This window comes from Narcine bancroftii, chromosome 1 (assembly GCF_036971445.1).
Source record: "Narcine bancroftii isolate sNarBan1 chromosome 1, sNarBan1.hap1, whole genome shotgun sequence".
NCBI classification, from domain to species: Eukaryota; Metazoa; Chordata; class Chondrichthyes; order Torpediniformes; family Narcinidae; genus Narcine; species Narcine bancroftii.
The window spans coordinates 332,493,281-332,508,046 of NC_091469.1; the positions used below are offsets into that span (position 1 = coordinate 332,493,281).

Below are 14,766 nucleotides of genomic sequence, written 5' to 3' on the forward strand. Positions count from 1 at the left end.
ATCTTGGAGCATCTTTTTTGGATCCAGTACATTAATGGCATTATGAAGAAAGCACGTCAGTGTCTATACTTCCTTAGGAGTTTGCAATGGCTTGGTATGACATTGAAAATCCCAGAAATTTTCAGCAGATATGTGGTGAAAAGTGTGCTTGGTGGCTGCATCATGGTCTGATATTGGGACACCAATTCCTCTGAGCATAAAGTCCTGAAAAAGGTAGTGGACACAGCCCAGGACATCACAGGCAAAACCCTCGCCGGCATCTAGAACATCCATAGGAAATGCTGCCACCGCAGAGCCATCATCAAGCATCGACATCAACCAGCACATGATCTGATCTCACTGCTGCCATCAGGAAAGATGTATAGGTGCCACAAGACTCATACCACCAGCTGCTACCCCTCCACCATCAGACTCCTCAATTACAAACTCAAATGGACTCATTTAAGGACTTTTAATTTTGTACTTTATTGATTTTTTTCTCTCTCTGTATTACACAGTCAGTTTTGTTTACATTTCTTTATTTGTTTATACGTATATGTTGTGTACAATTTTTTTACATACTATCTCTGCCTCTCCTGCAGGAAAAATAATCTCAGGGTTATATATGATGTCATGTATGTGTGTGTTCAAAGTGCCTTGCTGTTTGCAATCATATCTCTCCATCCATCATGGTCTCTGACCCCCAAATTGTAGTTGTTGCCTCCCCTGTTTCTAACCATGATGTTAATCCATCTCTCATTTTCATCCTCTCTCTGCCTCTGCTTTTATTTCCTTCCAGCTTTCTAGTTGTAACTAAGTGTTCTAATGTATCTCTTTGCACGTGTCCAAAGAATTTTGATTGCTGTTTTCTGATTCTTTCAAGTAATGTTCTCTGACAAAAATTTGAAATATGAAAAAAAATCTGAAATTTTCCTCACTGATAAATCAGTCATTGATTTACCCTGTCTTATTTCTAAATAGGAAGTTAAGTGTTGACCCCTCTCTGGAAATGGCATCTACATATTGCTTGCGAAAACTGACCTGGACACACTTCAATTTTGCCCTATTCAAGCCATGGCAGTTCAAGTTGATACTATGGATGTTAAAATCACCTCCAATTAAAATGCCATTATTCCAGTGCCAATTTGCAATATCCATATTTGCTCTTCTAATTTCTGCTCACTGTTTGTGAGGGGGGGCGGGGGTGCAGGGTCCTGAGTATACTTCCATCAAAGAGATCCCAGTTTTTATTTCTGAGTTCTACACACCTGGCCTGGTTGACCATTCCCTGAAGGAATATCCTCTCTAAATACTGCTGTGATGTTCTCCCTCATCATTAGTGGAAATGCCTCTCCTTTATTGCCTCCACCTTCACACTGGAACACTGAGCTCAGAGAACTTCCCATCCCTCAATCAAGTTTTTTTAATAGCTATATTATGTCAATAAAAGGTGAAAGATAAAAAGAGAAACATACAACAAACACACAACAAAATTTATTTAAATAAAGCTGCAAAAATGTACTTAAATCTTTGCTGATCTCTTGATTTATGTGTTGAATTTGTTTCTTATAATAAAGTAATCCTAGTCTTTACAAAGTTAATTCCATATCGACCAGCTAGTTAAAAATTGAACTGACCCACCTTGAGATTCACAGGTAAAGTTTGCCACATTGAGTTTGAAAAGTTTTTAAGTATGTGATGTATAATCAGAGTGTACCTCTGAAACATTTGTCTGTTCCCGCAGGCTTTGTGCAGAATTACACGCCATTCTTCTGGAGCTTTTCAAAGTGTCATTGACAAGGTCGGCCTTGTGGCAGTGCTGAATTCCCTCCAGACAGGAGGAAGCCGTATTCAACAGTATATATTGACGATGTTTATTGCAATGCTGTCATCTGGCGTGCACCTACAACGACTGGTACAGGAAAAGGTATGGCATCAGATTAACTTCATTTAGTTAATATTTACTATCTCACATCTGCTTTCATTTATGAGCTGTGTGTATTGGTACTGAGTCCAGTTGTTATTGTCCATCTCCATTTGCCCCTGGGAGGGCAATGGTAAGTTGTCACCTTCAGCTATTAAACAGTTCATAGCTTTTCACTACAAGGGAATAGGAATGATCTTTACTTCTTTATATTTCAGTTTGCTCAATATCAGTAAAAGTAGAAGAGCAAACTACAAATATACAGTCAATGTCTGAGCCCTAAAAAGTATTGATGTCTGTTGGGATCTGGGGGTCCAGGTCCATCGCACATTGAAAGTGGTCACACAAGTATATTGGGTGGTAAAGGAGGTGCATGCTGTGCTTGGCTTCATTGGGCAGGATCATAATGTGGTAAATTAGATCAGCGAGTTTGCCGATGACACGAACACTGGGGGTGTTTGTGGACAGCAAGGAAGGCTTTCAAAGCTTGCAGAGAGATCTGGACCAGCTGGAAAAATGGGTTGTAAAATGGCAGATGGAATTTAATGCAGACAAGTGTGAGGGGTTGCATTTTGGAAGGACAAACCAATATAGGATATACATGGTAAACAGTAGCGCACTGAGGAGTGTGGTGGAAAAGTGGGATCTGAGAATACAAATACATAATTCCTTGAAAGTGGTCGTAATGGAAGATTTTAGCATATTGGCCTTTAGAAATCAAAGTAATGAATACAGAAGTTGGTAGGTATATTGAATTTGTAGAAGACATTGGTGAGGCCACTGTGTGTGTACAGTTTTGGTCACCTAACTATAGGAAAGATATCAGTAAGATGAAAGAATGCAAAGAATATTTACAAGGATGTTGCCAGGACTTGAGGAACTGAGGTAGAATTTTATTCCTTAGAGCGTAGCAGAATGAGGGGACATTTGGGAGAGGTATACAAAGTAATGAAGGTTATAGCTAGAGTAAATGTATGCTGACAAAAACTAGAGAACATGGGTTAAGGGTGAAAGGTGAACATTAAGGGGAACTTCATGCCTAGAGCAGTGAGCATGGAAGTGGAGATCATTCAGCTGATGTGGTGAATGCGGGATCAATTTTGAAATTAAAAATTTGGAGAGGTACATGGATGAGAGGGGTATGAAAGGCTATGGTCCTGTTCAGCTCATGCGATCTTGGCATAATAATAGTTTTGCCCAGATTAGATGAGTCAAAGAACCTGTTTCTGTCTCCAAGTGTTCCATGGATTTTTGCCTTCCTTATGCTTCCACACTTTTTAAACTCATTTGTCTGATCTTATTCTGCAATAGTGCTTTTTTTAGTTCAATGGATTTTACCATGTCTCAGAAAGACCACTATTTCCAATCTAGAGATTAAATAATGACTTTAATATTTTGTGCAGTCTTCCAAACACCCATACATCTTGCTTTTGTGATATTCCACATGATTTTGTCTGCCTTTGTTTAGAAAATTGCACAGTGTGGGTACTACTGTGCGAATAATTCTGATGCAAAGTCCACAGACTGTACAACAGGCTTTAATTAGCTTAAACTTGTACACACCAGTCTCAGTATCTTTGCTGGCACCATGTGTCTGACTCTCCGAAGAGGCCGGGTTGAGTCTTTATACGGGCCGGTGATTGACAGCTGACAGGTGAGGCCAGTCTTACAGGTTGCCTACCAGCAGGTACAGTGGTTGCCCCCTGCAGTAGGCTGGTAGGAGTGTGGCCAATGTAGTAGTTGTATTTCCACATTCACCCCTTTCTTAAAAATGAATCCTTGGGGTTTTCTCGGAACCGAGTAGGATCTACAAGTTCAGACAGTCCGGTGGTCATCTGTGCCTCTGGGATCGTCACAGGACAGACTCCTGGTCAATGGTCGATAGGGCCAGGGCTGCCTGAGGGCCAGCTGGGTCCGGGATGGCCGGGGCGGTTGACGGTGCGGGCAGGATGGTGTCTGGCAGAGTGGGGGTGGCGTGGGGCAGGTCCACGGGGAGTGAGGCTCTGGAGAGGCGGAGAGATGATTTTGGCTACCAGGGGATCATGGATGGGCCGGGGTGCCTGAGGTGAGAGGGCTGGGCCCCTGCTGGTGCCAGGTCCCTGGTTGAGACAGTATTCTCATGTCCATTGTGGTACCTGACATAATTTGGGTTTGAATGGAGGAGCTGCAGCTGCTCGATCAGGGGGTCAGATTTGTGGGTCCTCATGTGCTTACGGAGGAGTACTGGTTCCGGAGACGCCAGTCGCCAATTTCCTAGGAAAAGAGATAAGGCGCATTTGTCAGCCTACTGATTGTTATCTGTGCACAAGAGTGACTGTATAGTGTGGAGTGCCTGGGGGAGGGCTTCCTGCCAGTAGTTGATAGATCAGTCTTTCAACCTCAGGGCCCGGAAGACTGCCTTCCAGATTACCCCATTTTCATGTTCCACCTGCCCGTTGTAACAAGTCGTTTGACTATCCACGATGCCTCGCACTGCCAAGTACTGGTGCAGCTCCTCACTAATGAACCTGGACCCCTGGTCGCTGTGGATAAATGCCGGATATCCGAACATGGTGAAGATTTGCACCAGTGCCTTGATAATGGAGGTGGTGGAGGTGTCAGGGCAAGGGATGGCGAAGGGAAAACGGGAGTATTCATTTATAACCGAGAGGAAATAGACGTTCTTTTTCGTGGAAGGCAGTGGTCCCTTGAAGTCAACGCTGAGTCGCTTGAAGGGCTGAGAAGCCTTCACTACTTGGGCCTGCAGCAGGTGGAAGAAGCGTGCTTGCACTCTGCCCAGACCCTGCAGGACTCAGTCATGGTCCGGTCTTCTTGGACAGTGAAGGGGAAGTTCCGGGACTTAATGAAAGGATACAGGCACGTGACACCCGGGTTGCAGAGGGTATCATGCAGTGCCTGAAGCTGTTCAGACTGCACACTTGCGCAGGATGGAGACAGGGCATTGGGGGAGTCATCGAGCTTCCCTGGCCTACACTGGATGTCATAGCTGAACGTGGCCAGCTCAACTCTCCAGCACAAGATCTTTTCATTTTTGCTCTTGCCTCTGTGGGTGGTGCTGAATGTGAATGACACTGTGTGCTGGTGTGTAAAAAGGGTGAATCTCTTCCAGCCAGGTAGTGGCACCAGTGGCGGACCGCTTCCATGATTACCTGGGCCTCCATTTCGATGGCGAAGTTCCCGAGTTCTGAACCATGGAGGGTCCTGGAGAAAAAGGTCACAGGTCTGCCCGCTTGATTGAGAGTGGCAGCAAAGGCAATGTAAGAGTCATCACACTCCACCTGGAATGGGGTGGTTTCGTCCACGGCATGCATTGTGGTGACAAATTTCCCAGATTAACACCTCTCTGGCTGAAGAAATTCCTCCACATCTCTGTTCAAAGAGAACACTCTTCAATCCTGACATTGTGCCCTCTTGTCCTACACTCTCCTGCCATGGGAAACAATCTTTCAACATCTACTCTGTACATGGCTTTCAACATTCAAAATGTTTCAATGAGATTCCCCCATTATTCTCCTAAATTCCAATAAGTGCAGGCCAAGAGTTGTCTGGGAATGATAACCCTCTCCAATGTCAGCACGTCATTTCTTAACTGAGAAGCCCAAAACTGCTCACATTATTCCCCTGAGGCCTCACCTGTGCCTTATAAACCCTCAATATCACATCTATATCATCATAATACTTAACATTTTTTTTTTAAATATTTTTCACACTATGAACCATATTAATCAAAATACACACAAACATTTCCCTCTTGAATATATGCAGAGTCATTTTCTCCCCTTCCCCCCTTCCCTCCCTCCTTCCTACCCCCCCCCCCACCAAACCCATTAAACGTTCAACATATGCAATACAATAAACACATTAAACAATGTCATCACACAATGAAAATAAACAAGAAAATTGTGTCATATACTTTTACACACTGGGCCAGTTCATTTCATCTTCTTCTCCTTCTATCATTTTAGTGGGTGGAGGTCCACGGTAGACCCTATCTGTTGTGTTCTATGTAAGGTTCCCAAATTTGTTCAAATAATGTGACTTTATTTTTTAAATTATATGTTATTTTTTCCAGTGGAATACATTTATTCATTTCCATGTACCATTGCTGTACTCCCAGACTCTCTTCTGATTTCCAAGTTGACATTATACATTTGTTTGCTACCGCTAAGGCTATCATAATAAATTTTTTTTGCGCTTCATCCACTTTAAGGCCTAATTCTTTACTTCTTACATTACTTAGAAGAAAGATCTCTGGATTTTTTGATATGTTGCTTTTTGTGATTTTATTTAATATCTGATTTAAATCTTCCCAAAATTTTTTCACTTTCTCACATGTCTAAATTGCATGTACTATTGTTCCTGTTTCCTTCTTACAGCGAAAACATCTATCTGATAATGTTGGATCCCATTTATTTAACTTTTGGGGTGTGATATATAGCCTGTGTAACCAATTATATTGTATCATGCATAACCTCGTATTTATTATATTTCTCATAGTACTGGAGCATAGCTTTTCCCATATTTCATTTTTTATCTTTATGTTTAGATCTTTTTCCCACTTTTGTTTGGGTTTATAGCTTATTTCATCATTTTCTTTCTCTTGCAGCTTGATGTACATGTTTGTTATAAATCTTTTAATTATCATTGTGTCTGTAATCACATATTCAAAGCTGCATCCTTCTGGTAATCTCAGTCTGCTTCCCAATTTGTCCTTTAAGTAGGTTTTCAGTTGGTGGTATGCAAACATTGTACCATGAGTTATTCCATATTTGTACTTCATTTGTTCAAATGATAATAAATTACTTCCCAAAAAACAATTTTCTATTCTTTTATTCCTTTTCTCTCCCATTCTCTAAAGGAAAGGTTATCCATTGTGAAAGGGATTAGTTGATTTTGCGTCAATAATAATTTTGGTAGTTGGTAATTTGTTTTTTTCCTTTCTATGTGAATCTTCTTCCAAATGTTAAGTAAATGGTGCAGTACTGGTGAACTTCTATGTTGTACCAGTTTTTCATCCAACATATAAAGTATATGTTCTGGTACCTTCTCCCCTATTTTATCTAGCTCTATCTTGGTCCAATCTGGTTTTTCCCTTGTTTGATAAAAATCTGATAGATACCTTAATTGTGCTGCTTGATAATAATTTTTAAAGTTTGGTAGCTGCAAACCACCTTGTTTGTACCATTCTGTTAATTTATCTCGCGCTATCCTCGGTTTCCCCCCTTTCCATAAGAATTTCCTTATTATTCTCTTTAGGTAATTGAAGAATTTCTCTGTTAAGGGAATTGATAATGATTGAAATAGGTATTGTATCCTTGGGAAGATATTCATTTTAATGTAATTTACCCTTCCTATCAGTGTTAGTGGTAAATCTTTCCAATGTTCCAAGTTATCGTGTAATTTCTTCATTAATGGCTGATAATTTAATTTGTATAGATGGCCTAAATTATTATCTAATCTAATACCTAGGTATCGGATTGCTTGTGTTTGCCATTTAAATGGTGATTCTTTTCTAAACTCTGTGTAATCCGCATTATTCATTGGCATCGCTTCACTTTTTTTGCATTGATCTTGTACCCCGATATTTCTCCATATTCCTTCAATTTCTTGTGTAATTCTTTTTTTGATAATTCTGGTTCTGTTAAGTATACTATGATGTCATCTGCAAATAAACTGATTTTATATTCCTTCTCTTTTATTTTTATCCCTTTTATTTTGTTTTCTGTTCTTATCAGTTCTGCCAATTGATCTATAGCTAAAGCGAACAGTTTTCTTTAGGCTGACTTCCAGGCCAAACATTTTGGCAGTTTCCGCAAAGCAGGACGTCAAGCGCTGAAGAGATGGCTCTGAATGGGCAACTAAAGCGGCATCGTCTGCAAAGAGTAGTTCACGGACAAGTTTCTCTTGTGTCTTGGTGTGAGCTTGCAGGCGCCTCAGATTGAAGAGACTGCCATCCGTGCGGTCCAGCTCCCCACCATGACTACCAGTCCCCCCACATCTCCATTGGGCACACAAAACTCAAAACGGTCAACCAGTTTACCTATCTCGGCTGCACCATTTCATCAGATGCAAGGATCGACAATGAGATAGACAACAGACTCGCCAAGGCAAATAGCGCCTTTGGAAAACCTCACAAAGATAAGCGTATACAGAGCCGTTGTCATACCCACACTCCTGTTCGGCTCCGAATCATGGGTCCTCTACCGGCATCACCTACGGCTCCTAGAACGCTTCTACCAGCGTTGTCTCCGCTCCATCCTCAACATCCATTGGAGCGCTTTCATCCATAACGTCGAAGTACTCGAGATGGCAGAGGTCGACAGCATCGAGTCCACGCTGCTGAAGATCGAGATGCGCTGGGTGGGTCACGTCTCCAGAATGGAGGACCATCGCCTTCCCAAGATCGTGTTATATGGCGAGCTCTCCACTGGCCACCGTGACAGAGGTGCACCAAAGAAAAGGTACAAGGACTGCCTAAAGAAATCTCTTGGTGCCTGCCACATTGACCACCGCCAGTGGGCTGATATCGCCTCAAACCGTGCATCTTGGCGCCTCACAGTTTGGCGGGCAGCAACCTCCTTTGAAGAAGACCGCAGAGCCCACCTCACTGACAAAAGACAAAGGAGGAAAAACCCAACACCCAACCCCAACCAACCAATTTTCCCTTGCAACCACTGCATCTGTGTCTGCCTGTCCTGCATCGGACTTGTCAGCCGCAAACGAGCCTGCAGCTGACGTGGACATTACCCATCCATAAATCTTTGTCCGCGAAGCCAAGCCAAAGAGAAGAAAAGAGAATTTCAGGTTTCAGTTTTTCAGTCTAACAGGCATTGAAAATTTTTTAAAAATGCAAGATTTTGAATTCCAAAATTTAGAAAAAGGAAGTATTTGTACAAAATAAAGTGCAGAATGACTAGATGCTGGAAACACTCAACAGGTCGGCCAGTACCTGTGGAGAGCAAATGATCCACTGTCAAAGGAGGAAAACAATAGAAAACAAGCATGCTTTCAGTTGTGGAAAAGTGGAAAAATAGGGAGAAGAAAGGGAATGCCCGTGGTGGGTAGAAGATAGGCAGACAAATATATGTTGAGTATGTACACTGAGAGGTGACGAAGGCTTCTTTATCGTTGATGGTCTGATACACAGGGGGGGCATGTGAGAGACAACGAGTGGGGGAGGGGGGGAAAGAGTAAAACAATGCTGGAACTCTCAGAACTGTTGGTATAAATATGAAATTAAGGGTAGAACAGGAAATAGCTAACAGGTAAGGTTGCCCTTGTGCAGGGAAAAAAACTGAGTTCATGTTCTGATGTGATTAACTTTAATCAGAACTGGTCGGACATTTTTTGAATTTAATATTGATTTTGAACAGTAGTAGTAACGTACCTAGTGGGAAGTTGAGAGATGCTGAGCCTTGAGCTGATGTTGGGTTTCAATGAAACTACATGTGAACGAGGCAGAGATCATGGAGCATGTATTGAGTTTCAGAGGAATTGAAGATGATTGAGATGCAGGTAGTTGAGCTAAAGGCAGATAGAAATGAGAGTGGGAATGGGATGGAGAATTAAACTGACAAGAGACAGGAAGATCAGAGCAACCTGATGGATGCAACAGAGATGTTCTGTAAAGCAGGCAACCAATCAGTGTTTGACATTTTCCAGCATAGAAACCAGATCTTGAGAACAAAATACAGGACATTATAATGAAATAAGTAGAAATGATTTGCTATGTGACAAGAAAGTCTGCAGATGCTGTGGTGCAATGCAGTACACAAGTCCTGGATAAACTAAGCAGATCATGCAGTATTTATAGGAAGTTTCAGGACTGGGTCTTTTATCAGGAGTGCCTTAAATCAGCCACACTCCTGAATAAAAAGGTGGAGATAGACCATAAGACATATGAACAGAAATAGGCTATTCAATCCATCAAATCTGCCCCACCATTTAATCATGAGCTGATCAATTTTCCCAATGCCCGCCTTTTCCCCGTAAACTAATGCTTCGGCTAATAAAGGAAGGGAGATGAGCACAGGTTAACAGGTAAGAGGTATTAAATAGATGGATACAGGTAGAAGAGAAAGAAGTTAAGAAGCATTAGGGGAAGAGAGGAGGAGGCCAAGAAGTACTGCTCTCTGATCATAAAGGGAAGGGAAGGGGTGGGAGTTGGACGAAAGGAGACAGAAGGATAAGGGACAGAGAGAGAGGCCATGGAAGGTTAACGGAAATGGGAGGTTGATATTGATACCATCTGATTGGAGATTACCAAGACAGACTGTAAGGTGCTCCTCCAATTTTCAGGTAGCCTCGATGTGGCAGTACATGTGGCAGTACAGTATTTTTGGTACACAGTCGGCCAATCTGTTTGCTAATAGTCTTGCTATTATCTTATAATGTGAGTTAAGTAGAGATATTAGTCTATACGATGCTGGTGTTACGATCTTTCCCCGTCTTTGGTATTACTGTAATTATTGCTATTTTACATGAATCTGGCAAGTTTTGTATTTCTTCTATCTGGTTCATTACTTCAAGGAGAGGAGGAATTAATAACTCTTTAAATATTTTATAGAATTCTATTGGGAGTCCGTCCTCTCCAGGCGTTTTATTGTTTGGTAGCTTTTGTAATATATCCTGTATTTCCTCTATTTCATATGGTTTTATCAATTTGTTTTGCTCCTCTTGCAGTTTCAGTAGTTCAATTTTAGCTAGAAACTTATTTTGTCTTCTTTCCCTTCGTTCTCAATTCGGTACAATTGCTCGTAAAATTCCTTGAAGTTTTCATTGCTCTCTGTTGGGTTATATGTAATTTGTTTGTCCTTTTTCCTTGATGCCAATTCCGTTCTTTTAGCTTGTTCTGTTTTAAGCTGCCAAGCTAGTATTTTGTGCGGTTTTTCTCCTCGCTCATAATACTTCTGTTTTGTCTTCATTATGTTCTTCTCCACCTTGCATGTTTGTAGTGTTTCATATTTTATTTTTTTTCTGCCAATTCTCTTCTTTTTGTTGTATTTTCCCTTGTTGCTAATTATTTTTCTGTACTTACTATTTCCCTTTCCAACTGTTCTATTTGCCGATTGTAGTCCTTCTTCATCTTAGTTACATAACTTATTTTCTGCCCTCTGATAAAGCCTTTCATTTCATCCCATAATATAAATTTGTTTTTCACTGATTCTCTAAATTCTTGTCTTTTAAGAAGCATGGAGTTTAATCTCCATCTATACGTTCTTGGTGGGATGTCCTCCAGTTCTATACCTAATAGCAGGGGTGAGTGATCAGATAACAATCTAGCCTTATATTCCATTTTCCTAACTCTCCCTTGAATATGGGCTGACAACAGGAACAGGTGAATCTTTGAATATGTTTGATGTCTACTCGAATAATATGAGTATTCCTTCTCTTTTGGGTGTTGTCTCCTCCATATATACAAAAGTTGCATTTACCGCATTGATTTAACCATAAATTTGGCTACTTTGTTCTTTTTGCTAGTCCTTTGTCCAGTTTTATCCATCTTTGAATCCAAATTAAGGTTAAAGTCCCCTCCTATCGACCAAATTCCAGAGTTCTGAATATATCTGACACTTTATCATTACATATCTCCTTGCTGGATCTATTATTTCCTCCTCTATTTTGATTGGTACATTTTTATTGATTAATATAGCTACATCTCTAGCTTTTGATTTATATGGTGCTGCCATTATGTGCCCTACCCAGTTTCTACTTAATTTATTGCGTTCCACTTCAGTTAGATGCGTTTCCTGCACAAATGCTATATCTATTTATCTTTTTTCAGTAAATTTAATAGCCTCTTCCTTTTGATTTGGTTATATATTCCGTTAATATTTATAGTCATATAGTTCACCATGGCCATCTCATACTCTGTTTACAACTCATTTCTGCTTCCTCACCAACACCTTTCCCCTTTTCCCCATTTTCATTTCTCAGTTTTCCTTTTTTGAACTCAATGTATGACAACACTTCTAAAACATAAAATACTTCAACCACTCCCACATCTAAAATTCCCCTCGAGTCGCCTCTTGTCCCTTGCCATGCAACCACAACTCCCATCTCCATTCAGTCTGCGAACCCATTCACAAATTACAACTGATTTTGCAGTGACTGTTATTCTCTCCCACCCAACCCCCTCCAGAAAAGACTTTTATCTTCACATTAAAGCAAACTCCCCCTCTTTTCTTCTCTTTTTCTTTTTTTAACCCTCCTCCTCTTTTCCCCCCTTCTCCCTTACTTCCCTTTTCTCCCCTCCTTTAGTTCTTACTTATACATTATTTTTACATCTTTATATGTAGTTTGTCGTCATTCTTCGTTCTTGTTACATCTCTTCATCTCTCCTTCTGTCCTGCAGGCATTCTGCAAATTCTCGTGCTTTCTCCGGATCCGAGAATAGTCTGTTTTGCTCCCTTGGGATAACTATTTTTAGCACCGCTGGATATCTTAACATAAATTTATAGCCTTTTTTCCATAGAATTGATTTTGCTGTGCTAAACTCCTTCCTCTTCTTTAGGAGCTCAAAACTTATGTCTGGGTGGAAAAAATTTTTTTGACCTTTATACTCCAGTGGTTTTTTGTCTTCTCTAATTTTATTCATTGCCTTCTCCGATATATTTTCTCTTGTCATGTATCTCAGAAATTTTACTAAAACGGATCTTGGTTTTTGTTATGACTGTGGTTTCGGGGCTAATGTTCTGTGTGCCTTTTCTATTTCCATTCCTTCCTGTATTTCTGGCATTCCCAGGACTTTTGGGATCCATTCTTTTATAAATTATTTCATCTCTTTGCCTTCTTCATCTTCCTTTAGGCCCTCTATCTTTATATTGTTTCGCCTACTATAGTTTTCCATTATATCCATCTTCTGAGCTAACAACTCTTGTGTTTCTTTAACTTTTTTGTCACTTTCTTCCAATTTTCTTTTTAAGTCGTTCACTTTCATTTCTACCGCCATTACACATTCTTCCACATTTTCTAATCTATTCCCTGCATCTGTTATGACCAACTATATTCTACTCACTTTTTCTTCTGTACTTTTCATTTTTCTTTTCATTTCACTAAATTCTAGTGTCAACCATTCTTTTAATGCTTTCATTTGTTCTTGAAATTTTTTTTATCTATTTACTGTCCATTCATTTTGCCTTCTATTCCTCTGTGCAGAGCTTGGTGTTCTTCTTCTTTTGTGTCTGCTCTTGGGTTTGTGTCTTCTACTTCTCTTCCTTGTATCTTATTACATAATATTACATAATAGATACTAAATAATTTTCAAATTTTCACCCCCCCCCACCTCCCCTAACCCCTTAGGAAACCACCTTGTGGTGGTTAATTCCCAAAAACCCAAATGGGTGTGGTATAAACCACAAGTGGCATATGACTTTCGGGAGCTGAAGTACCACTCCCTCCCCCCCCCCCCCCCCCCCAGGCAGACAAAATACACGTATAAACCGAAAAATCATCATTTCTTATATCCATAAAACCTGGTCCATCAATTTAACCAATCTTATTCATAAACTCTTTTTTTTGAAAATCCAAACTTGATATTAAATTTTGCACCATTTCCACCCTCCCAACACTGAGTTAAACATTGTTTACAATCAATAAAAGTTTTTTTTAAATTTTTTTTTCAAGTCTTCCTGAATTTCATCCACTGAATTAAAACACCTCTGAACATCCCAGTTCAACACCGAATCTTCCATTCTTCTCAGTCTCAAGTTGAATTTGTAGCTTACTTTCAAAAAAAAGTTTTTTCAAATCTTTTAAAATTTTCTTGAACATAATTCCTTCGGTCTTGATCTTCTAAAGCATCAATGTTATTCATAAGTTCTTTCTTCTGTGTTTCCCAATTTAATACCAAATTTTCTACTTTGTCAATCTTCTCAATGTTAAGTTGAAATTATTGTTTATTTTCAAGAAAAACTTATTCAAAATTTTTAACTCTTCTTGGACATTACTCCTTCGACTTTAATTTTATAAATCATCAATCTTGTTCATAGTTTCTTTCTACTGAATTTCCAAATTTAATAATAAAGTTTCCGTTTTTTCCAATTTTCTCAATATTAAACTGATCTTGTTGTTTAGTTTAAAAAAAACCTTTTCAAAACTATTAAAATCTGTTTGCAATGTATGCATACTCACAGATAATAAATTCACTCTTCCAATATTCCATCCAAAAAAAAATCACTGATAAACCTTATTGCAGGTCAAGGAGTTCCATACATATGTTTATCTTCAGAAAATATTTCAAATATTTCAAATCAACATTCATCGCCATCTTTCAAAAAGGAGTCCGAAATCAACTTTAATAAGTTCTGTTCTTGAGAAAATTCCAGCACCAACTCCGGCTCTGTCTGGACAAATAGGTCAAATTTCTTCCAAAGTCAAAGAATGTAATTTTGTTCTGTATTTATAGATAATAAATTCATCCTTCCGATATTCCATCCAAAAAAAATCACTAATAAACTTTAATGTTATCTGGATTTTTAAAACTCACGGGCAACCAATGCCAATTACTGCAATTTATCTTCATAAAACATTTCAAATCAATATTCATCACCATCTTTCAGAGGAGTGTCCAAGGCCAGCTTATCCGACAGTCCAATTAATGAGCTCCGTTCTTAAGAAGATTCCAGCCTTGACTCTGTGGTTCTGTCTGGGCAAGTAGGCCGAGTTTCTTCCAAAGTCGGAGAGTGTAGTTTTGTTCTGTATTTGAACTCTATTTTCCTTAATCTTTGTTGCCGTTTTAAACTAAAAACAATTGATAAACAAAACAAAGACTTTTAACAGAAAAGAAATATTCTTAAAACAGGTATTTATATAACTGCCTGGGGGAGACCGGGAATGCACGTCCGCTCCCTACGCCATCTTGC

General features: G+C 39.7%; 1 protein-coding gene across 13 annotated transcripts in view; it reads left to right on the forward strand.

Annotated features, from left to right (window-relative positions):
* ulk4 (unc-51 like kinase 4) overlaps positions 1–14,766 on the forward strand; it is a 655,266-nt gene that overhangs the window by 277,991 nt on the left and 362,509 nt on the right. For all 13 annotated transcript variants that reach the window (XR_011348088.1, XM_069908808.1, XM_069908860.1 and 10 more), the window contains exon 21: positions 1,724–1,906. Coding sequence is in view for 12 of the 13 variants with exons in the window: in XM_069908808.1 (XP_069764909.1) it covers positions 1,724–1,906 (183 nt within the window). In the remaining variant the exon portion in view is untranslated. The remainder of the gene's footprint in view (positions 1–1,723; positions 1,907–14,766) is intronic.